Source organism: Ophidiomyces ophidiicola (genome assembly GCF_022830035.1).
Source record: "Ophidiomyces ophidiicola strain CBS 122913 chromosome Unknown scaffold_3, whole genome shotgun sequence".
Classification (NCBI taxonomy): Eukaryota; Fungi; Ascomycota; class Eurotiomycetes; order Onygenales; family Onygenaceae; genus Ophidiomyces; species Ophidiomyces ophidiicola.
Window position 1 is genome coordinate 681486 of NW_026054643.1, and position 24673 is coordinate 706158.

General features: G+C 49.8%; 6 protein-coding genes and 1 non-coding gene across 7 annotated transcripts; 5 read left to right on the forward strand and 2 right to left on the reverse strand.

The window, feature by feature from the left end:
• Positions 1-540: 540 nt before the first annotated feature.
• LOZ57_001265 (uncharacterized protein) lies at positions 541-3189 on the reverse strand (the record flags this gene model as incomplete). Its single annotated transcript, XM_049250357.1, has 1 exon — positions 541-3189. The coding sequence occupies one exon, from the start codon at positions 3187-3189 to the stop codon at positions 541-543; it is 2649 nt and encodes an 882-aa protein (XP_049110717.1).
• Positions 3190-4505: 1316 nt separating this feature from the next.
• On the forward strand, positions 4506-4579 carry LOZ57_001266. Its single transcript has one exon. It is a non-coding gene; the product is annotated as a tRNA-Ile (tRNA).
• Positions 4580-5573: 994 nt separating this feature from the next.
• Positions 5574-7818, forward strand: srk1 (MAPK-activated protein kinase Srk1; the record flags this gene model as incomplete). The annotated part of the gene is made up of 4 exons (XM_049250358.1): positions 5574-6017; positions 6160-6207; positions 6354-6598; positions 6651-7818. 4 exons carry the CDS (start codon positions 5574-5576, stop codon positions 7816-7818), a joined length of 1905 nt encoding a protein of 634 aa, XP_049110718.1.
• Positions 7819-9424: 1606 nt separating this feature from the next.
• LOZ57_001268 (uncharacterized protein) lies at positions 9425-11651 on the reverse strand (the record flags this gene model as incomplete). The annotated part of the gene is made up of 8 exons (XM_049250359.1): positions 9425-9873; positions 9932-10039; positions 10092-10495; positions 10551-10700; positions 10764-10981; positions 11043-11055; positions 11118-11217; positions 11405-11651. The coding sequence occupies 8 exons, from the start codon at positions 11649-11651 to the stop codon at positions 9425-9427; spliced, it is 1689 nt and encodes a 562-aa protein (XP_049110719.1).
• A 4564-nt stretch (positions 11652-16215) lies between these two features.
• On the forward strand, positions 16216-17604 carry LOZ57_001269 (uncharacterized protein; the record flags this gene model as incomplete). Its single annotated transcript, XM_049250360.1, has 1 exon — positions 16216-17604. One exon carries the CDS (start codon positions 16216-16218, stop codon positions 17602-17604), a length of 1389 nt encoding a protein of 462 aa, XP_049110720.1.
• Positions 17605-19007: 1403 nt separating this feature from the next.
• On the forward strand, positions 19008-20408 carry LOZ57_001270 (uncharacterized protein; the record flags this gene model as incomplete). The annotated part of the gene is made up of 1 exon (XM_049250361.1): positions 19008-20408. The coding sequence occupies one exon, from the start codon at positions 19008-19010 to the stop codon at positions 20406-20408; it is 1401 nt and encodes a 466-aa protein (XP_049110721.1).
• A 1820-nt stretch (positions 20409-22228) lies between these two features.
• Positions 22229-22969, forward strand: LOZ57_001271 (uncharacterized protein; the record flags this gene model as incomplete). The annotated part of the gene is made up of 1 exon (XM_049250362.1): positions 22229-22969. The coding sequence occupies one exon, from the start codon at positions 22229-22231 to the stop codon at positions 22967-22969; it is 741 nt and encodes a 246-aa protein (XP_049110722.1).
• Between the last annotated feature and the right edge of the window lie 1704 nt (positions 22970-24673).

Sequence of the window (24673 nt, forward strand, 5' to 3'; positions counted from 1 at the left end):
GGTTGTTTGGGTAATGTATACAATCCCTTTTTTTACATCGGCTCTCCACCTGTAGCTAGAACCAAATTCTTGGCTCGAGTTGCTGCAGGTCTGCATTACACATGCGCTGTGCGAACTATTTACAATGTGCAGATGTGACAAATAATCTATCAAATGTCGAGTTATCAATTCATTACCTGCAAAGAGTCATGTACCAAGACCATAATACTCATCAATCTTTTCAACATATTCGAAACAAGTCGCGACGACACAAAAACGGAAATATCATCAAGGTTAAATGTGCAAAGCCAAATAAATGGACAAATTCGCCAAATAGCAAATGCGCCACCACATAATGGAATTCCAGGTAGGCTCGTATCAGACATAACACGCAGTCAATCATTTTCTCAGGGTATTTTGAAAAATAGCGGAAATTCATCAAAGCACGCAGCTCTCCACCATAAATCACAGAAAATATCATATCACATAGAAGTCGTCATATCACCGTAATTCATAATATCACACATCATATAAGGAAGAGGCTGCAACGTCCCAAGCAGATTAGGTTGATTGAATGCATCGGGGCGCGATTGAGTTCGGATCCACCGTCACTCTGTCACCAATAATTCCACGCAATTTTTGTCTTCTGGCCTCAATCTTCTCGCGCTCTCTCTTTCGCCGAACACGCTGGACCCAGCGTTGCATCTCGCGCAGGGATAGGAAAGGGGGCAGAGCATGGTGTTGCCGACCAGATAAGGACAACGTGGCGCTGACGACGCTAGTATGGCTAACATTCCTACGGCGTCGCGCCCGCAATCGAGCTCCGTTCGACACGCGTCGGACAAGAGCCATTGGGCCGCTCAGCAATCGTTTCTGTGGTATGCCTAGAGAATTGCTGATGCATTCATCGCTGCCAAGACTTGAGTGTTTGAGTGCGGGCTCGTCACGGGCGTCGGCGTCTTTGAAATCCTCCCAGAACCCTCGAGGTCGCCAAAGTGGATATAGCTTGCTGTCAATATCTTTGCCAGCTTTGCGGTTTTTAAATCGGTGAGCGGGCTGCCCCGACTCGCGGCCGTCCGCATAACGTCTATAAGTGAAACTACGTCGCAACGACTCCCATCGTCGTACCAACTCGTTGTTATTTTCTGTGGTGTTGCTATTTTTTTCGGGCGAGCTTGGTGGAGTGATTTTAAAAAAGGGAGGTCGTGGTCGTGGCGGAGGTCTCAGGTTGCGAAGCGGTGAGTCCACTTCTGTTGCTTGGCTTCCAGCGGGCATGTTCGATGTTCGATCTGCAACAGCCGCTCCATGGCCAGTCCGAGGCATACGTAACCGCTGGGCGGCATAAGGCTGCGCATACTGCTCAACAATCAAAAGTGATTTGTTGTTGTGCGCGAAAAAAGGCACAACACGAGCCTCTGAAATCTCAATAGGGCCAGGAGACAAAGACTGGATCGATGGTTGAAAGGGTGTTGTCGACAACGGAGTCTGCATACGTGGATCGTTACATTGGTGATCGGGGAAGAGATGACTTTGGTCATTATTTTCGGTTACGGTAAGCTCGGATGCGAGTTGCTTTTCACTACCTGGGGGATTAATGATCGGTATCAAATCTTCGGGTTTTTCGTTGGTTTGCTTGTTCAGAATAGGGTAGGTTTCCTGTACGGCTTCATACCGCTTCAAGCTCTCCAATGTAAGAGATGTCGTGCGCGATGCGTTTTTACTCGTAGGAGCGGACAAAGAGGACCGTCGTGTTGGTATTTTGGGCCTAGAAGTTGAAGCTCGCCGTGTGGCACCACCCGGTTTCTGTGCATAGGGTAAAGATTCTGAAAGCGTACGTCGCCGCTTCGGAATATCGAAAGGCTGAGAAACAGGCCCGTTATTGGGGGCTGTGGTCGGTCGACGATGTTCGGTCAAAGAACGGGTTTGTGAATGCGCTCTACCAAATAGAGTAGGCTTGGGTAGGCTAGACTTCAGGGATGACTGCCGTCGTGGAATCACAACAACAGGTATGATTTCTTCAACCTGCTTAGGTTTAGAGTAGACCGTAGATACGAATGAGAGAGTGTCAGATCCACTACTCCAACGATCGCAATCCGTAATTTGTATCGTTTTGCGAACCAAACGAGGCCCCTGTTCTGAAGTTCTTGATATCGAGGTATCACGGATCGACCGTGTCGTAGGCGAGCCCACAGAGCGAAGAGAGTCAGCTTTTCCAGTGTGTCTTAGAGTTTGCTTCTTCATAGGCGGAGAGTCAATTATGACTGCCTCGACGGTCGACGTGGCTGACAGCCCGGAAAGCCGGCAAGAATGGTTATCATATTCATCAGAGGGGAACCACCCAATTTCCTTTCCAAACTTCTCAATAGAAACTCGCTGCGCCCCTTTCCTAGAGTCCTTTACCCTTACGCGTAGAGATTTTTCCCGGTCTGATATGCATCCCAAGTCACGCACTGGGCGATCTGTAGCCAGAACCTTGGGCTGAGTTGCACCACCTTTAAAAGAATCCTTTGGTTTTCTTTGTTTCGGTAGCTGGAGTGACTTTGTCCGGGGTTCTTTCCAGTTCCCATCAAAAGAGGGAAAATAACGAGGGTCTGGATGCTCTGCCGTCGAAACATAATATGGACTACTCTCATGCGAACTATGGCCAGTTTGTTGAGGAATGCTGCTACGTGATTGCGGCGAAGACGGTAATCGACGCGAGTGTGGTGTCAAAGGGGCCACATCAAGAGGAAGTCCAGTATGCACGTCGTCGTCTGAAGAGAGAATCTCTCGCGCCGTCTGAAAAGATTCCGCTCTGGATGAGATAGACGGGAAATTTCGATTTTGCGTCAACCGCCTGCGCCCGTGCGATACAACCCGTGGAGGCGTAATATCCGGGGTGATGGGGTCTGTTTGACGGGTTGGTGTGGTGTTTACTGCTCCGTTAGAAGTCGGAATTTGGGACTCGTCGGAATCGGGAACCGGCGACGATTTCTTTCTAGGTTCCAATAGCGGTGATGGCGGTGTTGGAGGCGGAGCGGGTGTCTGTGTATGAAAAGCTTTTGTCAAGGCGTTTTCGGTCTGGGGCAGGTCGACATCAATATGTAAGGAATCTGAAAATTGTGCGGTGGCGCCATCTTTTGTACTTGAAAGGGGGTTGTATGGATTGACCTGGGCGCTATCAGAGGAGACCAGAGGTGCTCTCTCCTTGACGAAATTCGTCGCGGACATTACAACGAGCGCATATCCCGCCACTGAATGACCACAAATATGAAAGCAAGCCAGCCAGTGGCACGCAGCAGATATTAAAGTCTCACAGTGGGCGTAACATTCGCACGATGAGTGGACTTAACAGCAAGCATCCCATAACGAAATACGCCCTTAAGCAGCCACCAGTTCAACAGCACATTATCCCGATTGTTTGCGATAGAGATAGCCTTCCCTTCTATCGAGTTCTTCTAGCAGCGTTGTTATTTTAATAGGATACCGGCACCGCTCGAATATTTAGGGGCGCGTTGAAAAAGTGAAATTCACTGCGAGACAAGGATGAGGTTCGACGGGTGTTGGGGCGCGATGGCTGAAGGGGGTATCACGGTGTCAACGCGCAGATACGGAAGGATAACTCGAACGTATTAACTAGGGCGAGAACAGACCAAGATGAGATAGAGGAGAGAAAATAGCGTGTTGGTTGGTTCATGAGAGGCGCAGAAAGGACTGTTTTTAAAAGAGCGTCGTGTGTACGGAGTACAATGTAGGCCACACCAGGGAGCAGAATCCGCAAGCGTATTGTTATTGATAACAAAGACGCAAGAGGCTACCCGCTGGCCCGGTCGACTTTGTTTTGAGACTTCGATGCTGGGGAGACAGGAGGACGTGAAGAAGAGGACAAGGTGTGTGGACGGGCCGCCAACTCTAACTTAACAGGCCGCATAAGAGACCGCTTATTGGTGGGAGGAAGACGAAACTTGCGCCCACTGGGGCAAACCAGGCGCTGAGGAAGGAAAGGACCACGCTTTGCAGTCTAGATGCCGAGTTGATGAGCGCCCGCGTGTTTGTGTTGTTTCAATTATGTCAAGGAGACACGGCCAGCTGTTGGTCCCAGGCTGGGCCTTGCGACGGCGGTAGAGTCTGGCTATTTAAGACAGTCAACTATGCGTGTCACGAAATACGAAATACTGGTCATCACATCGGCCAGATGCTGACAGCCGGGCTTCTCTTCTCGTTTGGGCGCAGATGCAGTGGAAGATGCGTCTCATCTCGTTACTCCGAGCACTACGCGTATAGTTACATGAACCGTCACAACACCGCGCCAAGAGCATGACTGGCGTCTTCTCAAGCGATGGCAGGGGCCATGATTCACGTCGCCTTTGACAAGCTGCGCCCTGAGAAAGGGCACGCTCCAACAGGATTGGATCCTTCGCTCACCCAGCACGAAGAGAGTGGTCGGCTGCGTCTACGAGGACGAGATGGCCAGTGAGGGCTGACGTAGATTGTGGGCCATTTGCTATTGGTTCTCTATGGCTCGAGCGGGTTGAGGCTATCGTTGCGGTCCCATAACTCAGTTGGTTAGAGTGTGGTGCTAATAACGCCAAAGTCGAGGGTTCGACCCCCTCTGGGACCAGCTCACGCAACTATTTTCTTTTTTTTGCTTTCGGCGGAGAGCATGCGGGCTCGTTTTATCTAGTCTTCCCTGAGACCGGAGACTGGCACGTAGGACAAGCGCAGCTGGCTCCCGAACGCCCGGCCATGAGCTTTGCCACCGGCGACACATGCAAGCCACAGCTAGGCTGGGCAGCGCCTGTAAGTCCGGCGTACGGAGTAGGCTGGCAGCCTCCAGCACCGTCACCCAGCCGTCGAGCATGCAACGTGCCGATCGCGCAGAGGGTGGGATTGGCGGGGGTAGAAGAAGTCGGGCAGCCCGATATAACTCCGGGCAGGGTCATCTCTGGAGAGCGCCTATGGCAGGATTCCCGGCGGGCGCGCGCGATAGTGGCTGGTGCCGCTATCAGATCGCGGCGCAGGCGAGTGACCTGGCGCCCCGCCAAAACGTCGCGGGCACGCAGGTCACTCGCCCGTGACTCAGCAGGGCCAGGTGATGCTGCGGCCGCCCAGCCAAAGTACCTCTGCATAGCACCGCCCGCCAGAAGGTACACGCCCGCCCCCGATTCCGGTTTTCGTCATTTTTCCCGCCCGCCGCCTCGCTGCCCGCCCGCCTTGTCCGTCAGCCTTCACGCTACAACTTCTGACGAACCAACTACTTCTTTCTCTCTCTCTCTCTCCCTCCACTGCCTGCGTGCTACGGCCTCGTCTTTCTCTCCCTATCCTCGTCGCCACCCTCTGCGCGCTACAAGCCCCCCGCTCCTTTGTCTGTGCTGGTCGGCCAACTCCCGCCCGCACGCTCCGCAGTTTCACCAGCGCTCCTCACTGTCCTTAGTCGCCCGCGTGGTGTCGTCATAGCCCGTTTGGTCGCCCTGCCAGTTCCCTGTTCACCTCCCAAAACTTTGACGTCCGGCCTCAGCCCAAACGTCCACCTCTCTTCCCCTTGACTTTGGCGTGGAACCACGTTTTGCTTACCCGTTCTCTCTCTCCTCGCTGCTGTACATGCCACCGTCATCATGAGTACGATACAGAGTCTAAAAAACTTCATCCGTCACGGGAAGCAGGCTCGCGCCGCTGGCACCCCCCACGGCGAACCCACCACCAATGTCACCGCCGTCCATGTAGAGCGCCAGAAACAGCCCCAAGCCCCGCAGCAGCACCATGGCGGGTTCGATGGCATTGATCATAGAGCTGCTCCGGCGAAGCACGACCAGACAGCCCCCCAACAGCACAGCTCGGGCAAGCCCCGTGGACATGAGCAGGAGATCAAGCAGATTGTCGCAGAGGAGAAGATTAGTAGATCTACAATGCCTGTCTATCCTGGATTGGACCGCTGGGTGCTGTTGTCCAAAATGGGCGACGGGGCCTTTAGCGATGTCTACCGCGCCCGCGATAGCACCGGTCAATACGGAGAGGTTGCGATCAAGGTCGTTCGCAAGTTCGAGATGAGCTCCAAACAGGTGCGTTTACTGGCCGCTTCTAGAACTCTTTACCCAGCTGCTCTTTGACTGCTGGCCCGCGTCGCCACTTTGTCACTCTCCTGCGTATTTTTTGTTTTTCATTTACGTGCCCCAATATAACTTGATCGTCCCCCTCTTATAGGACGCCCATCTTCATGCGGACCTGAAGAAGAGACCTCACGTCGCCGAGGTGAGCCTTTCAAAATACCTCTGAGGGTCTGGCTCTTGGGTCCTTTCATACCCACTTTCTTTTTGCCTTTTATGACTCTCCGGGTTCGATGACGCTGAAAAATGACTGGACCGTTGGCTGACCTGTGCGGGTTTCTTTAAATATAGCGGGCGAACATCTTGAAAGAAGTCCAAATAATGCGCCAACTCGACCACCCTAACGTCGTCAAGCTTGTACAGTTTTCCGAGTCAAAAGAGTTTTATTACATTGTTCTTGAACTCTGTCCCGGCGGCGAGCTATTCCACCAAATCATTCGTTTAACCTATTTCAGCGAGAACCTTAGTCGTCACGTCATTATCCAGGTTGCAAAGGCAATAGAATACCTACATGAGACATCTGGGGTTGTGCACCGGTATGCTCTTGGATCAATATCAATTGAGATGCCTAATTAACCATCTTGCCAGTGATATCAAACCTGAAAATCTCCTGTTCTACCCCATTCCCCATATACCAACGAAGCACCCCAAGCCACCCGCACCAGGTGAAGAGGACAAAGTCGATGAAGGAGAGTTCATACCAGGAGTGGGCTCGGGTGGTATTGGCTTAATCAAGGTTGCAGATTTTGGTCTGTCCAAAGTCGTCTGGGACAGTGAAACAATGACGCCATGTGGCACGGTTGGCTACACGGCTCCCGAAATAGTGAAGGACGAAAAGTACTCAAAAAGTGTGGATATGTGGGCGCTAGGCTGTGTTTTGTATACTCTCCTTTGCGGATTTCCTCCCTTCTATGACGAAAGCATCAGAGTGCTTACAGAAAAGGTGGCCCGTGGCCAATACACATTCCTCTCACCTTGGTGGGACGATATATCAAAGTCAGCCCAAGACTTGGTGTCCCATTTGCTTACAGTCGACCCCGACAAGCGATACACAATCCGCCAGTTCCTCAACCACCCGTGGATTCGTGAAACTGACGAGGAGACATATGCTGCTGCAGACGCTCCCCCACTCGCTACACCTTTGGCGACCCAGCCGCAACTTTTCGAGGTTCCATACGCCGCTGGCGAACGTAGAGCTGACTTCCGTTCTCCCGGTGCTATGAACCTTCGCGAAGTCTTTGATGTCGGCTACGCCGTACACAGACAAGAAGAAGAAGCCAAGCGCCGCAAGAACTTCAGACACGGCTACCGTGGTGCCAACGTTGCTGGTGGGTACCGCGGCGACCTCAATCCAGTGACAGAAGACTACGACGACGAGTACGACGACTTTGAACAAATGATCTACAGCGACCAGGACAATAACGCTGCCAATATCTACAGTAGAGCCCGTCACACAGAGACAACCGATATGGCCGGCATGGAGTCCAAGCTTCGCTCCACAAACCTCGGATCTTCGCAGCACTCAAGCGCTGCCGCGCAAGCCAGGAGTGCAGCTGCTGGCCAGCAGCGCGGCCGACAACCGCAGCAAAAACATCATCCTCAGGCAGGCGGCTATGGTCAGCACAGCGCGGCGGTTGCGGCAGCCGCTCGGGAGAACGCTGCCCGGGCGGCGAGTCAACCTTTCGAGCTCAGCCTTGATAACGCGACTTTACTGGGTAGGAGGGGACGGCGGCTAGAAGGGCAACTTGCGACGTGAGAATAAAAGAAGAAGAAACAGAGACGTCAATTCGACCACCCACTTCTCTCAGACGAAGACCACTCCTATATCTGCTACAAAGGGTAGTGACGATCTCTTTTTATTCTTCTTTTATGCATGTATTGCTTTCTCGGCGCCATATCATCCTGCATTGCCCCTCTCCGTTTTCTTTCTTGTCAGCTGTAGCCTGGACTAGTGGACACCAAGGCACTCTTTTTTTTGTTCGTTTTTTATGCTAAGCTCTGGTTTACAAAGTATGGTATTTCCTTTTATTCTCTATTACCATGTAATCGCGATCTGTGTATCTGAAGTCGATGATGCATCCCCCCCTTCTTGGCCCACCAGCCGATAGATTTGAAATAATCAAATGCAAGCAACCCCTCCCTCGCACCAGGGAAACCAGCTTCTTTCGTTCCTTGATTTTTTTTTCAACATCCAGAAACCCCCTCTCCCGTGTTAGAACGGGTAGTTTTAGATGCCGTTTCTTACAAGGGTCTACGTATGCAAGCAATTCCCGAGTCTCCCCCTCAAATTCTTCCCGGATTTCCCGCAGGAGCAGGATCTTGATCCTTGCCTTTTGTCGAAATATAGCGAGGGGGTTAGGTTATGTCGTAATAATGCTTCGCCTAGAGTACCGCAGATGCGGATTGGCTTGGCCTTCTGATAAAAAAAGACAGGCGCGAATCCCATCAGGTCTGATGTCAGGGAGAGTGATAACGAACGCTAGGATTAATTGTGAAGAGCGCAACACCCGTCATACCATATGGATGTATCAGTACCAGGTTATGTATACATGATTACTGAGGACAAACTCACCCACATTGCAGTGCCAGCAAAATGCATATTTTTAATGGCTGTCCTATGACGAGCCCTCCTGCTAGCTATGAATTATCTCCGATGGCGTCACTGCCAATAAACGCCAATAAAATTGGTTCAGATACCCAACCAGCCAGCCAGCCAACCAAGAGCTGTGTACTCCGTAGTGCAGCCACTTCAACGCGACAAACACACAGCTTCTGTGCGGAAATATAGTATCCCACAATTCCCTACTGGAGCTATTCTGGATCCTAGAGCCGGACGGGAAGTCTCGGGAGTTGGGGACTTTCTTAAACCCAACGGCTTGTTACTACTGGTATGTTGTAGTTACGCACGTACCCGCCGCCTTTGTGTAGATTTTCCTTTGATAGGGATACTTCGCTACGCACTCTCAAAGTCGCTAGAATTGAAGGCCTGGTTATAAAAAGCCCGCTCGCCTTGACTAAATATTGATTTCACAGTAGCTTGTAAGCCTTCAGCTGAGGCATGGTAGAAATATATGCACTATGAGACAATAAAATGCATGTTCTCTGATTGCCCACCTAAACTGAAAACGGGGTGATGCTCTGACGGCAATTTCATGTTAAGATCAGGAAACTTTCATTTCCATTTCTTCGACTATAACAGCCGTGCAAGTTATATCATAGAATAATTGTAAAAAAAAATCCCGAATGAACGACACGGAGTGTTACCTTCCGCGGAAACATAGGTTCCATGCTCAATCTTGGGTTTTGTAAAAAAAAAAAACCAAAAAAAAATTCGTGTCCCAAAACATTGAGCACTGTACTCTCTATAGGGCCTGCTTTCCTCTTGTTTCGATGGGCAACAAGCACATGGCGACAAATGCGGCCAAGAACAAGCCTCCACTCGCATAAACCGGAGCATTCGGATTCGCATTGCCGGCATAGATGGCCACAATGGGCGCTAAAAGGCCACAGATACGATTTAAACAACTTGCAATACCAGTTCCTGTCCCGCGATTTGGTGCAGGGAACACTTCGGGGGTATATGCATAGAGGACACCATACATGATATTTTGGAAGAAGGCTTCAAGACAGGCGCAGGCGAGCTGAGCATTGGGCTCCCTCGAGATTGTGAAACAAAAGAGGATAATGCCTGTAATGCATGTCGAAATTGCCATGGTACCCTTGCGCCCGATATATGGGATGTCGACCGTGTAGCACGCGATGATGGAGCCCGGAACGCCGACAATAGATGTAATTGCGTAATTGCGATACACTTGCAAGAATGAGCTTTGGGGCCACAATGGCAAATCTGCTAGCGATGTGTAACTCACCGATGGCTGTTGATGTAGCTTCTTGGTTTCCAAGATATTGTGGCAGGAATGCGTTGAACAGAGGGTATCCCATACCAATGGTTGACCAACAAAACCATAGTAAGAGAGCTGTAAGGTATATTAACACACCGTCTTGTTCTTGGATTAGGGCACAACGTACTTGTGATTGCCATTCGCCTATCCGCAAACAAGGGGGCAATTCGATCGCCAGAAAACTTCACAAGCTGTCTCTTGATGACCTCTCCCGTACTTAACTTTCCAGAAGTAGCCTCTTCGTCTGGATTGCCACCAATCTCGTTCAAGATTTCCACAGTCAGCCAAGTCTTTGCTTTGTTCTTGTGAGCAATAGCATGCACGGTTGCAACGGCTTCGGCTTGCCGGCCGCGCGAAAGTAAGTACTTTGGTGATTCGTACAAATGAAACAAGAAGAATCGGCAAATAAACATGAGGAAAGTAATTGAGCCAAGAGTGAGCACAAGATATCGCCAACCCATGTTGTCCTCCCGTCGGCACGGGGTGTTGGGTTTGCAAGAGTATTGGGGCACAAATCCCCATGCCACAAGACTGGACTTGAATGTCAGCGTGCAGAAATTAAGATAAATGTACTTGGAAATCGCACCTTCCAACAAGCTGTCCAACAGGCCACCAGACGCTGAGCATGGTCAGAAGATTTCCTGAGGCGAAGGGCAGGAATTCGAGGAATAACGCTCCATCCACGGGCAGGTTTCCTCCAACTCCCAGCCCTAAGCATGCAAACAGGGAACAAACACTGTCGAAATGTAAGTTAGAGGATAAAAGGAGGAACACGTTTCGTTCAAACAATAAAGCTCACCCGATCCATGATGGGCCACCTCCAGCAGCCAGACCAAATACCGCAGTAAGAAGTAGTGTTACGTTAAAAGCAAGACGACGGCCAATAATATCAGAGGCAGTTCCCCAGAACACCGCACCAATACACAGTCCAATAAAGAGTGAACAGGTTGTAAATCGTACATGGGATTCAGTGATACCGAATTCTGCGGCAAGAGGGGGTAGGGTAAGAGCCACGCCCTATATCATGAATGTTAGACAGAAAGTTCCAATTTATATCAGGGACTCATATAATATGCACCTGGAGCCAGAGACTACAGAATACCAGTTAGCATGTGGAGGAAAAACGGTGCTGTGCAATTGAAGGTCGTCTTACTTATCAGCCGTCCAACCAAAGCCGCATAGAATGAACAATTCCCATTGGTAACGGCCCATTCCAATGTCCTGGATAGCTCGGTTAATGATCTTTGATTTGCCTGGTCTTAAGTGTTAGATACACGCCATTCGAAACATTCTCGTTATGACTTGATGATTTTCGGCCATATTTGAAGGCTCATCCTGAAAGAGTTGGGGCAAAGATCTCCGAAAGAGTACAGACAATGAATGACATTGGAGTTCAAGATCATGAAGAGCAAGGATGGATATTATTTTTGAGAAACATACGATCATAGGGAGTATCGTGGCCATTGGTAGCTACGTCGCTCTCTACCTCAGCTCTGAGGGCCTCGATAGTCAGCTTGGAGACGCTCTGGGAGCTCCGAACCGAGCCGGTCTCGGCGGAATTCTCATCGGCATCCTTTCTGTCAAGGGCGGATGATGGCTCCACGTTTCGCTCTTGGGCCAGAGGGATCAGGACTCCTGGATACTCATGGAGATCGTTTCGCTTGAACGGATTCACGAAGACAGGCATGGTTGCTTGCTATATATGTACACAGTGTATAGCAAATCTCTGTGACGATCGGAAGAACTAGCTGGACTGAACAGGTTGCATTAGGGAGCGGACAAGCTTGATCTAACACGGGCTCTAGCTTTCTCTTGTGCGGTAGGGGGGTCGCAAGCTGGTTGCACTGGGCATGTGTTCTCGGGTTGCGCTGGGAGGGTGCAGATCGTCACGGGTCGAGGGGCCGGACCGCGAATCTTGAACGCCTGCGCGACGGGTCGCACGGCAACTTGCTCGGGCGGCAGGAAAGGGGGGTAGCAGGATGAGCAGCAGTTAAAGCTGGGTTGAAAGCCAGACTAGGCGGATATCGGATGACTGATGGTAGGACGGCGCAATGGAGGAGTGTCCTTGGGGCTCAGGTTGAGGTGGAGGTCTCTGGCACGGCGGCTTCCAGCGCGAGTTAAAGGTCTGATCACGCACCCAGCAGGCCGGGAAGGGGCGGGCAAGGCCTTTTTGTAGAACGTCGACCGCCGTGGCGAGCGCGCAGCCAAAAGAGCCTTTCCTTGGACGCGGCGCGCAGTAAGTCTAATCCACGACCGCCAAGCGGGCACTGGATATCTGGTAACGGAACAGGGTGGGGAGCGCGCGCCGGAGCTGAGACCCTGACGGCGCGCAAATCTTATGACTGCCTACGGCAGGATTGGCTGCGCATCCCCTCGCAGCGCTACGACCGCTAACTTCCACCAGGACGGGTGCTGGCGGGCATGGTGAACCACGTCTTGGAAGTGGTCAAAGTCGGGCGGCCTCAGCTTGCCAATACGGGTGACGTGGGTGGCACCAGGATGCGGAGACGATCTTTTCCGCTTTCGCGGCAGCGCTCGCCCGGCAATGCAGCTGCACACGTACGGCGGGCGAGTAGCCGGCCAGCACAGCGCAGGGATGCCAGGCCTCTGCGCGCACTGCGCTGCTCTGCGTGGCAGCGGCCCCAGGCTGCGCGCCCGGCTTGTCTCGCGCGCCATTCGTTGCCCGGCCAATCACATGAGTGCTAATGAGCCACTGCCCTTGGCGCTGGTGCCGGTTAGCGCGGTGCCGCGATATTTCCGCGCCGCCGGAGCTTGATTGGCGCCCACCGCCCCGGTGCCAGCCAATGGGCCTGCCGCACCTCGCGCAGCCGGCTGCTGATTGGCCAGTGTGCTCGGTTTTCAGCCAATCGCGCGTGTTGCGCAAAACGCGCTTCGTCGCCCACGCCGCCTTCTTGTGCGGGCGTTGTCCGCCGCGCTGCGTCGCTTGGGTTCCTGGCCGAAGAAATCGGCCCATATGCCGGAGCGGTGCAAGGCAACGGGGCCTGCGCGCGACAGAGCCCACCGAGACCCGTCCGGTGGAGACCCGCAATGTGCGGCCATTTCGTCACTCTTGGCGCCCAACGACGTGAGAAGAACACTCCCTCTGAAGTCTTAATTATTATCTCGTGGCACAGCTGTCAAGCCTTTCTTCGAAGTTCCTACTTTTCTTCGCTTTTAAGACGGAGTACGGAGCACACGGAGACTAGCTGCATGCGGAATTGCGCCGTTGGCCTCAACACCAGGATATATCCCCGAAGGAACGGAGAAGAGGATTGGCACAAGAGCCTCCGGTGACGAAGGCCGTTCGGATATAACTCTGCCATAGCCACGCTATCGCCCGGAGGCCACCGTCGGGCAAGATTAATTAATAACGAACCACAAATCGCCCTTTGTTGTGTTTGCGGTCGAACTCGCAGTTTGAGAGCATTATATTCGCTTACTTGCTTTCCCAATTCGCTTAAATATTACTGCTTCCATAAGACCGGTGCATCAGAATTCTGGGGACGCCAGACAGGCTGGTCATGTTTGGTTCATGAGAAGCAAATAATGTGTTGATCGATTGTGTGAGGTCTTAGGTCTGTTGATTGTTTCACACCAACCCTTTCGGCGCGATCATCGGCTATCCGAGCCGCGGTTGCTGTTGTTTTAACTAGTAGTTATTCTTATTGGCGTCCCTTGACAAACTTGCTGGTTTTCACGGCACATTTTGCAGTAGGCCACCCCTGTTCTCCCACGGTCAATTGGACGTGAGATTATCCAATGCACTTAGTACTGCATTAAAATATTGCCCACTTGTCTTCCATAAAGTACGCTCAGGCTTGTGCTATGTACTCCATAGTGTAGCTCCTATGGCTATTTTCAACACATTTTATTCAGCATTTCCTCTATACTGAATTGGGTCTTTCGGCAATAAAAACGGTACCCAGTAGAAGTACAGACATAGCCTAGGACATAATAATCAAGAGAGTAATACCACCTGCATATCATTTGGCCCCAGGGAAGTCACGCAACCAAGAGCTCAGCTGATGCATGATTCAGTGCCTCATTCAAAGAGTTGAATACTTGAATACCCTAGTGTGTCAGATTATCATGAAGCTAGTCATGCAAGTTTTTTAAGTCGCAAAACATTACGGAGTACGGAGGGCTGCATGATTTCAAATGGTAGTGAAATGGCTCCGCTAGGAACAGGAATTCCTCTGCGCCGTCTTGGGTTAAGACATTTCAGGTGATTGCGCCAAGATTTGATTACTCACCTTCCGTGACTAAGCGATCCTTTGTCAGGGCTCGGGAAACCTCCGCATTTTCGGGAAAGTAAACCAATCAAGACGTGCAGGCTAAACCACAGAAACTTGGATACCCCTGGATGAAAGGAGTTTGTACCCATGGAACAAGATTAGACTCTGTAAGTCTCGCCAAGGGTCATCGGGGTTGGACCCCGTTAGAAGTTTCATCCTTGAGCCGATTTTTGAAGTAGATTTGGTCTGGAGTGTTTAGCACAACGGCGACTAAAGACGGTGGGAATCAGCGTGGTCGTCGCCATGACGCCGGCTGACACGGCAAAGTCTCGCTATCATACGAAGTATTATTTGTTTGCCCTAACTAAGTGACTACAGCAGGCCAAGTGTGGTAGTTAACCATATACAACTCTGTCTTGCAACTGCACCTACCTATCTGTGATCAAGCTTAAGTAAAGTGTGTAGGAGAGGGTTATCTGCGTATATTGAAAGAGAAGTAATGTGATGAAGCTATTAGAATTATTCTATTCCCCTTGGCCCCTTAAAAAGACGATCAGCCCTAGGAATATAAATATTTGGGGGTTTGATGGTAGATTATGCCTTGGGTTCAGCTTCTTCTCGCGGGTCAGAATGGGCACGGGGTGCTCCGTACGGAGTACACCGAAGATGAACCGTCAGCATATCGGGCGTGTACGTAGAGAGATGCGTCGTCATAGGTGACACAAAAATACGATATAATATGCATATGCCCGTTGTCGCACAGCTGGGTTTGAAAGAAGACGGCCTTGCAGCATTGTTACTAAACAAAGAGGTACATAGTCTCAGCGGTCCCCACCAAAGGCAGGTAATCCAAATAGTATTGTCTTGGAGCACTTTATAGTGAGAGGAAACCGGCTGGCGTTTAAGTCCCGTTGGCTATAAAAACGCCCTGCCACTCTTTCGATACGTTATCGCCCATTTTACCGTTTAGTTATTCCCTCTGTCGATCTACGAACTCGAGAGCATCCAGTATAAAACATATTTCTTCTTCTAACGAAAACGGGAGCTAGAGTCTAGTTCATGAGGCTCTGTTGCTTTGACCAGTTGGGAAAAATCGCTCCCATTGCTTTCCAGTCCGGGTGCACGTTGGGTCTTTTGATAAGACTGAAGAGTAACACCTTTTTCGATACGTCCTCGGGATGTCGATGCGATGCCTCTTCAACGTGATGTCCGCCCGCAACAGCCGCGACACGAAGCCGTGCAAATATGGGATTACTCAGCCAAACCGGCAAAAGCGGCGCGGTGTAACACGTGCTGCTATGTGTTCCACGCCTGAGCACGCACGTTGTGGCTTGGCAATAGCGCCGCTTTAAAGATGGCAATATCAGAAGGGGGCGGCGAATCCCGACACAAGAACTCCGTCGGTATCAAGAACAAAATTGCTCCGCATTCCCGCATGCTTTATGATTTATCTCGCTCCAGCTCGGCAAATCCAGGCATTTCTTCGTTCCGCCTGGGTCTAAGCCCCCCGTCTCAGGACAAATTGTTAGCCAAACGGCTTCGGATACATATCTTCCAGTCGCTGCTCAAGTCGCAAGTCGCCGACTTGCTGCAGTGCAGCAGGGGGCATCAGCGCACAAGGACGTAAAAGAAAGTTCAACCTGGATGATTGCCGGCAGCATTTCACCAGACCGCTATGTGATCGATGGAGAAGCTTGACGCTCTGACGCTGCACCATTCCTGTTTGCCTCGGGCTAAAGTCCGCCGTCCAATGTTGCAACGAACTCCGCTAAAGCGGCGGCATTGCGATGACCGGCAAGACTGTGAATCATCTGTGAAAGAACCCGTTTTTCTTCCTTCTGAATTGCTGCTTCCTTGAAAAATTCGCTGTATTTTCAAGAAACGGATAATCTGTGTCCGGGCCTTTCACAAACAACCTTCCCTCGCAGGGCCCATTCTTCCTTCCAGGTCTCGTGAGCGATATCCCCGTTGGATACAATAGACAAGCGTGACTTAAAGCGCCCATCTGCCGAAAATATGAGCGAAAGACTGCCCAATAAAGCCCAGCAAGAGCCGCGGCCGCAGGACAGCTGTATTTCCACATCTTACTCATCATTATCAGAAAAAGAGCGAGACACCATAGCCAAGGAGCCGTCATCGGAGACACAGGAGTATCTCCCTCCTGAAAATTTCTGCGACAAGGAACTTTCCACGGACGGCCGCGAAAATGCACAAAATGACCAGACTGGCAATATGGCCCCATGTCAGCGTTCTCATTCGCGATCTACACAACATACAAATGGTGACGGTGGTCCTCCACTCGCCCCTCGAATGTCCATGGATACCCAAGGAAATATCTATCCTGAAGGCGGGCGTGAAGCCTACATGGTAGTATTTGGCTCTTTCCTTGCGCTTTTCGGTAGTCTAGGCATCGTCAATACCTTGGGATCTATCCATGCATGGATATCCGTTCACCAGCTCAAGAATTATAACCAAAGCTCAGTCAGCTGGATATTCGGAATATACGCTTTTCTCCTTTTTTTCGGAGGACTTCAGATCGGCCCAATCTTTGATGCAAAAGGACCCAAACTCCTTGTCTTAGCCGGTACAATTTTGAGTGTTCTCAGTGTCGCGCTTCTCGGTTCGTGCACAGAATACTGGCATTTTATGGTCGTTTATTCCGTCATTGGAGGGATAGGTGTTTCCCTTGTTTTTACCCCTGCCGTCGCCAGCCCTGGCCATTTCTTCTTCCGTCTACGTGGTCGTGCCACTGGCATTGCAACAACTGGTGGCAGTGTTGGAGGAATCGTTTTCCCACTGATGCTGGAGTCGCTGTATCCAAAGGTTGGATTCGCATGGGCTACTCGCGCGGTGGCACTCGTCTGTTTGGTCGCTATGTTTTTTGGTTGCTTGCTGATTAAATCCCGACTGCCGAAAAAACGTGCGACTAAAGAAAACATTCTCCCGGACTTACGCATTTTATTTGAACCGGTATTTGCACTGACCACAGCTGGAATCTTCTTTATTGAATGGGGTCTGTTCATTCCAATCACATATGTAACGTCCTATGCTCTGGCTCATAATATGCCACGCGCACTATCATACCAACTTCTCGCATTGCTCAATGTCGGATCCTTCTTCGGCCGCTGGATTCCCGGTTTCATCTCTGATTATCTTGGTCGCTTTAACATCATGATCGGGACTGTTTTGCTTTGTCTTCTATCGACCACCTGCCTCTGGCTTCCTGCGCAAGACAGTGTCGGTATGATGGTTGCATATTCACTAATTTTTGGGTTTGCGAGCGGTAGTAACATCAGTTTAACACCCGTTTGTGTTGGACAAGTATGTAAAACAGAAAATTATGGCCGATATTATGCAACTGCCTATACTGTCGTTAGCTTTGGGTGTGCCTCTCCTTTCCCATGATACACCCTAGTGGCCCATTTTTCACTTTACTGACACTTGTCGCAATAGGACGTTGACCGGAACACCGATCGCTGGAGCAATCCTTACCCGTAATGGAGGGAATTACTGGGGCCTCATAACCTTCACCAGCTGTTGCTATTTTGCAGGACTTATCTGCTTCATCGCCGCTAAAATTCTCCGGGTTGGTTGGAATCCTCTGAAGATCGATTAATTGGGTATCTAGCATCTTGAAACTGGTCGCTATTTATGCATATATGTAGAAGTACAAACAAAAGTGTGTGATGGTATGGAGTATTCATAATGATTCTTCTTATACGTTGACTGTGAGCCGTTATCTTGCTGTCTTGTACTGCTTCAAAGTGCTAATTGCACGGTAGACAGTGGAGCCAGGTATATACGCTCCAATACCTAGGAACTACCGACCTTCTCAAGACACTCTGTTACAGAATATTTTTGTTAGGTATGACAACATATGACCAATTCTATTTTCTGTAAAAGAGGGCTGATCATCGTGTCGAAAACCTACAAAGAAGCAGGTTTGAGAACCGCCTCCTCCATAAATACCCGGCTTAGTAGAACAGCTTTTAGTTGGCGTGGAAGTGGAGCAGCCAGGGTTTTAGCTAAAGCTTTTGGGCATGTTGCTATCAAATCATTTGGAGTATTTATTTGACTCAGCACCCGAATCCCTTACGCACGATTTTGTACGAAGTTTTCTGGACACTTTGCAAACACGCCGATTTCAAAACGGCCTGGTTCACTAACTAGTTGGGGCGGGCGCTGTGCCGTTCGGGTCTATTGGTTCGTTCGGACCACCATCATTTGCAAACCAACCGAGTTAAGTTTGCTGACAGGGCGAAATGTGTCGGGGGTCAGACAACCATACTTTTTGATTGCTGTTATTTTCCCAATGACCCAGAGTTGAAATTCGGCTTTTGCAGTGAAGTGAGACTTTCTGAGGGACTACATTCTCTATCGTGTTTGCTGGAGCTGAATACCCGCCTCCTTATACCATATAGCGGGAAGCTAGGCTCTTTCTATAGCACTATCCTATGCCTTGCGCTACGGGTGAAGTCTCCGCTTGGGCTGCTTTGCATTGGCGGCCCTGGTCTTTAATGGTCTCCACGTTGTTCGCAAGACTTGGCGGACAAGACTGGCGTTCTCGAGCCGCTTGATCGGTATGCAGTTCAAACCACTGGACGCCTTGATATGGTCTGCCGGAATTGCTCGTGTCAATCCCGCCAGGCGCATTTACTCCTTTGTGCCTGCCGCATGGTAACACATTAGATTTAGCGAAAAGCCCTGTGGCATTGACAGGGGGGATCGTTGGTTAAAAGATGGGCCGTCTCTGCTGTTACTTCAAGATATTTCTGTGTTCACCCGATTAATCCACACTGCCCTACAATATGCATAGTCCTATACCTCGCTCAATTCCCGGCTTGTGGCCTCTATTCAGCCTTGTGCTTCTCAACATTTCCTGCTGTATCGCCACTGTTTCTGATGGTCCTCACCAAGAGGAAGTTATTACTGCAGACGTGTGCGTGATCGGCGGCGGGTCCACTGGCACCTATGCGGGCGTCAAACTAAAGGACGAAGGGAAAAGTGTAGTGATTATTGAGCAGGAGGATCACCTAGGTGGCCATGTGGGAACGTTCTATGTGGACGACAAGCCAATTGACTACGGCGTCCAAGGCTTTTTCAATACTGACATCACATTAAAGTACCTGGATCGCCTTAAAGTGTCTCATGAACCTCTTCAGCCTGCAACCACGGACAACCGGTACGTCAATTTTCGTACGGGGAAGCTTGTGCAGAATGAAAGCAGCCCCATGGAACTAGGTGCCTCGTTGCTCCTGTATTTTGCTGTTGTTTCAAAGTTCAAGGGGATAGCGGATGGCAGTTATAACTTGCCAGACCCTGTGCCGGAGGAACTCTTGATGCCCTTTGGGGAGTTCAGCAAGAAATATAAGTTGAACGGCGCGTTGCCCGTGGTTTGGATGTTCGCTCACGGTTGTGGTGATATTCTGGATGCTACTACTCTCTGCGTCCTTCAGCTGTTTGGCAAGTCGCACGTTGCAGCACTTTTAAAGGGCTATGTCAGAGCCAAGCGGGGTACTGCTGAAGTTTATAAGAAAGCTGCTGAAATTTTGGGCCAGGATGTACTGTACGAAAGCAAGGTATCCAAAGTCACCCGTTCCAACAGCGGAGTAACTGTTGTTGTGAGAACAAAAGGTGAAAAGATTAAAGAGATCAGGGCTAAGAAGTTGTTGGTTACCATTGTCCCTACCCTGGGAAACATGGAAGGCTTTGATCTTGATGAAAAGGAGAAATTTCTTTTTAAGCAGTGGAGCTGGAAGAATTATTATATTGGCATTGTTAAGAAGAGCGGTCTTCCAGAGAACTCTACGATCGTCAACCTAGATCCAACGAAGCCCGCTCAGCTTCCACATATACCCTTTGTCTGGCGCCTGGATTACCTGGGTGTTTCAGGGTATCACACCATCAAAATTGTTGGGGATTCAAAACTCACAGAATCAGACGCAAAGGAGCTTGTCCTTGGTGGTATCAGAAGGATGGGCTCTGAGGGAACATTTTCTATCCAGAAACCCGAAATTGCCGTTTGGGGAAGCCATGTGCCATTAACTTTGGGCGTTTCAACAGAAGCAGTGAAAGGAGGATTCTACCGGGACTTGTACGCGTTGCAAGGCCATAAAAATACTTTCTATACAGGCTTGTCTTTTTGTTCAGATTATTCGACCTTGCTGTGGGACTTTACTAATACAATTGTGGGGAAGATGGGTTTATAGACACCATAGACTGCGATGTATGCGCGAATTTTTTAGGCATCTTATCTACTAGAGAGAGAAAAATTGTCGTTCGGCTCGGATGGATAGCTTAAACCACACTTTTGAATGCCAGCTTGATCACTAGCTTCCTATGATCACCCACCCTCAGCCGTTCTATTCCTCCACTGATACATCATAGCTTAATTTAGATGCCCCATACACACAGAGTTTAGTAACGGCCCAGAAGATATAGTTATGCTGTCCTCAGTACTTAGTACTCTGTACAGATGCTTATCATTCACAATGACGCCCAAAAACCTTGGCCATTCCCCCTTTCGGTAGCATTTGCCGATGCTTGCTGTTCCTCGGAATATATTTCTGGCTCCAAGCCCTATTATCAGACTATGCGCTGACTTCAGTTGCGAGCAAAAGGTCATTATTAGCGCAATAAATATCTGAGAAGAGGCTGCATGAAATTTTCTTGTCTGATTTGGTGTAAAGGCCACGCCGTCTCGAGAGGAGAGACATCGGCTCGTATGTAAACGTCACACGCCACACTTTCAAGCGAACAACGTCTAGACTCAAAGGTGTCCTGCCACAAATCTAGACACGATCGAACGTACGTCGACATCACAGGGCAGCGGCAGAGCCTGCTCATCCGTTCGCGTCCGCCTTCGGGGCTTCTGAGGCTGACTCCGTCATAATAGTCCCGGAGGTTGGGAACGCCGGAGCTTAAGTGGCCAAGTCGGCCCCGCAGCCCTATTTTTAGGCGCGTGGCGGCTGATACGGTACCGTACGGGAGACGACGCGTGCTCGAGCTCCCGTCCCGCTACAACCGGCCGGCGCCCTGACCGTATTTTACCTGAGACATGGCGTAGGCGCATTAGTCAGGCCGTTCGATTGGTCATCGGCATCGCAACCCAGCCACCAGAAAAAAACAACCTCGACAACGAACACGATGAGTGGACAACTGAATTTTCCAAGCTGGCTGATGCCAGTTAAACTTCAGATTGCCGAGGGCAGTCCACCGCCTGCTCGTCTCTTCCAATCCCAGTGAGCTCGAGAGAATATCCTGCAGCAACAGCGTCTGGTTACCATGGCCACCACGTTTAAGGGTCCACATTGGCGCTGAAAGCAATGTGCAATATCGCTCCAGAAAGGCGTCGCCTCTGATCATCTGTGCTGAACAGTTGTTTTTTTTGCTACCGTCTCGTTGGGCAATTGCTACTCTCCACCTGGCCATGCCGAAATTTGGAAGCTTTATACGCTGCCTCGTGTGTTATAGGGTTAAATGTTTCTATTTCCGTTTCTCTTTCTATGAAATTGAAAAGCCTTTTCAATTCGGCTCGCCAGCCGGCCCATCCGTTCTTTAAGACATTGTCCCACTTTAGCTTTGGCGTTCAGCCTCCAGTGCTGGGCAGGCTTTTTACAAGTTTGTTCTGATAGTTGGGAATGCCGTTTCCTAAGAGACAGAGAGGCCGTGCGTACCGAAGCTTTTATAAATATCGCAAGCTTTGCACTCCCCGTTTTCATCTTTTATTTCTCAGTTATAATATTATCTTGTCTTGAGACTTTGGAACAATAATTCCTCCTCCAGTGGACTCATCTCAACCACTGGTCCCAGTCATTCGCTTCTTGTTTGAACGAAAATCTTTATATCCTTGTCTTTTTGCGCTATTGCCTTTCGTTCCTATCCAGAAGCATTGTTGGACGTCTTCAGCATGCATCATCTGAACTCAGTCCTGCTGGGTATCTTTGCAGGAGCAGCACTAGCCCTGCCAGGCCCTTATCCTCACCCAAACCCACCATTCCCTACGGGCCATGTTACTTTGCGACCGCCTATGTCAACGGGTGGTGGCTCAGGTCCCGGTCCTGGGCAGCCAACGCCTTCGATGAACCCACCCCAAGTCAGCACAAGGACCGATACTATCACTAAAACAACCTTTGTGCCATGCTCAACGCCTGTTGCCTCTGTTGGAGGTACCACCTGGTTCAGCACCTGGCTGACGATGTCTACATACACAACAACAACTTGCTATCCTGTCACTCAAACAAAAGTGCCATCGCCTCCCTCGCCCCCTTCTCCTCCGTCGCCTCCATCGCCTCCGTGCAACGGCGGGAACTGCCCTCAACCACCTTCACCACCAGGACCGCCAGGGCCGCCAGGGCCACCAGCGACCCAATGCCCTGCTCAAGTGACCGTCACCGTGACCGTAACGAAAACAGAGTGTGGAGCCGGTTGCATCCCCCCAACGCCTCCTCCAACCCAATTACCACCCCAGCCAGGCAGCCCAGGCAGCCCAGGCAGCCCAGGAAGTCCAGGAAGTCCTGGAAGTCCTGGAAACCCTGGAAACCCTGGGAACCCCCAGCCTGGTCAGCCCTGTCCAAGGTGTTCGACCTTTACAATCACAGATATCCACGGTACCACCAAGACCATTATCGTCCCACCCCAAACACCACCCGTCAGCCCTCCTCCTGGAACTGGAGTTCCCCCTTCCCACACCACGAAACCCCATCCACCGGTGGGAACTGGGACAAACCTTCCCCATAAGAAGTACAAGCCATATCCAAACTACCTGTAAGACCTATAAAAGGCAAGTTCAGTCCAAAAAAGGTAGTACATGATCTGGAGTTGATTAGCCACGGTGGCTTCCATTTTTCTTCTATTTTGAGTGGGTGAAGTTTTTTTAATGCCGATGTTTTCTTCTTCAACCCTTATAATATGTTCCTGTTTTCAACCCCTCCACGCCATGAAACTTCAAACGCCATCAACCTCTATCGCCGAAATTCTCACTCCTTTTGCATTTGACGTTCGCACGAATATTTACGATCCCCCAGCATTCACTCCTTAATGAATATAGAGATATACCCCCGGGAAGTCGATTACCCTCCCTAGGTGTTTTGATTAATAGCTGTTAGGTACTGTTCAGTACAGAGTAGATAGCTCCAAAATAAGAAACAATCCAAAATAATAACTAATGTTATTTTCAAATTTCTGATTATTAGGCCAATAAACAAAACCTGTAATACGGATTATGGAGTACGTAGCATCAGTTCGTTGATAATGTTACATATGAATAGCAAGTTGGGCCTCTTTTTTGATTTGTGACAGTTCTCGTTAATCTTCTGTGGATTTCAAATACAGAACAAAGAAGAGGGTGGGCGGCTGAGACATGGCTAATATAGCGGGCCCCAATGCGCTGTCTTGCCGGGAAATGGGTTGACGACTCCCGTGCTCCGTTATCTCGTTAGTGGTTCCACCGCGCATGATGCGCCAATGAGCGTACGGAGGGAGTGCCAGTGAGTTGATTTGAAGTTTTTGTTTTTATACGTGGTGACTCTCAGAAAATGCCGCCAGATGACAGGTCTAAAAGGCAAGTGAGAATGTTCTTGTTTGGCTCCAAGTAACGGGTTTCGTTCGGCGAGTATCAGCGGGTGAGGCGTGAAGAAGCTTGTTTGGTAGTTAACTACTAACTAGCCGAAGTCAGGATCTATTAATGGGAACATGTGGTCATGTCGTAAGATATGTTCTCTTGGAGAAAGCGTTTGTTGCCACACATCACTCTCTTTTAGGGTCAACCAGAAATATTAAGCGAGCCTACGGAGTAATTCAGAAGCATCTGTAAAGAGGTCAAGCCGACATGTTATGTGTCAAGAGGCAAATTGTAAGTTCCTGATTTCGTCACTTCTACTATTATGCGAAGAATAAATCTCATATTGGTTACTCTTTCGGATTCTAGGAGCAGCGTTGACTTTTACAGTCGAGTCATCAGCGATGATTCAGCAAAGAGCCCCTCTAAGAAAGGCCATCCTTTGTCACGGAGGCATCATCCAGCAGGAAAATAAAATTATCAAGCACTATTTGAAATACATCCAAAATACTCCTAGAAATTATCATTCTAGCAAGTGTTAACAAATAGTTGAAATAAAACATAATCAGTGCCATGGTAAATCCAACAAATAGGAATATCAATCCAAAGATCTTAGTGGGTACTCTTTAATTGTGTAAACCGAGAGAGAAAAACAAGCAATTGTTGGGGTAGTTAACTATGCAAACCAAAAAAACATAAACAGTATCCATTTATCACCAAAACGCCAGTCAAAAACTTGGGGTAGGAGGGGAATGGACAAGCATGAAACGCATGCAGCAGCATTGCATGCGTGGTCAAAATTGTCAATCATATAACAAGATAAAAAATAATAATTAAACAGCTGAAATTGGCCACAATGGCCAGAGAAGGAAGGGCATTGCATAAGGTAGTAGTAGATCAGAAAAAAAAAAAAAA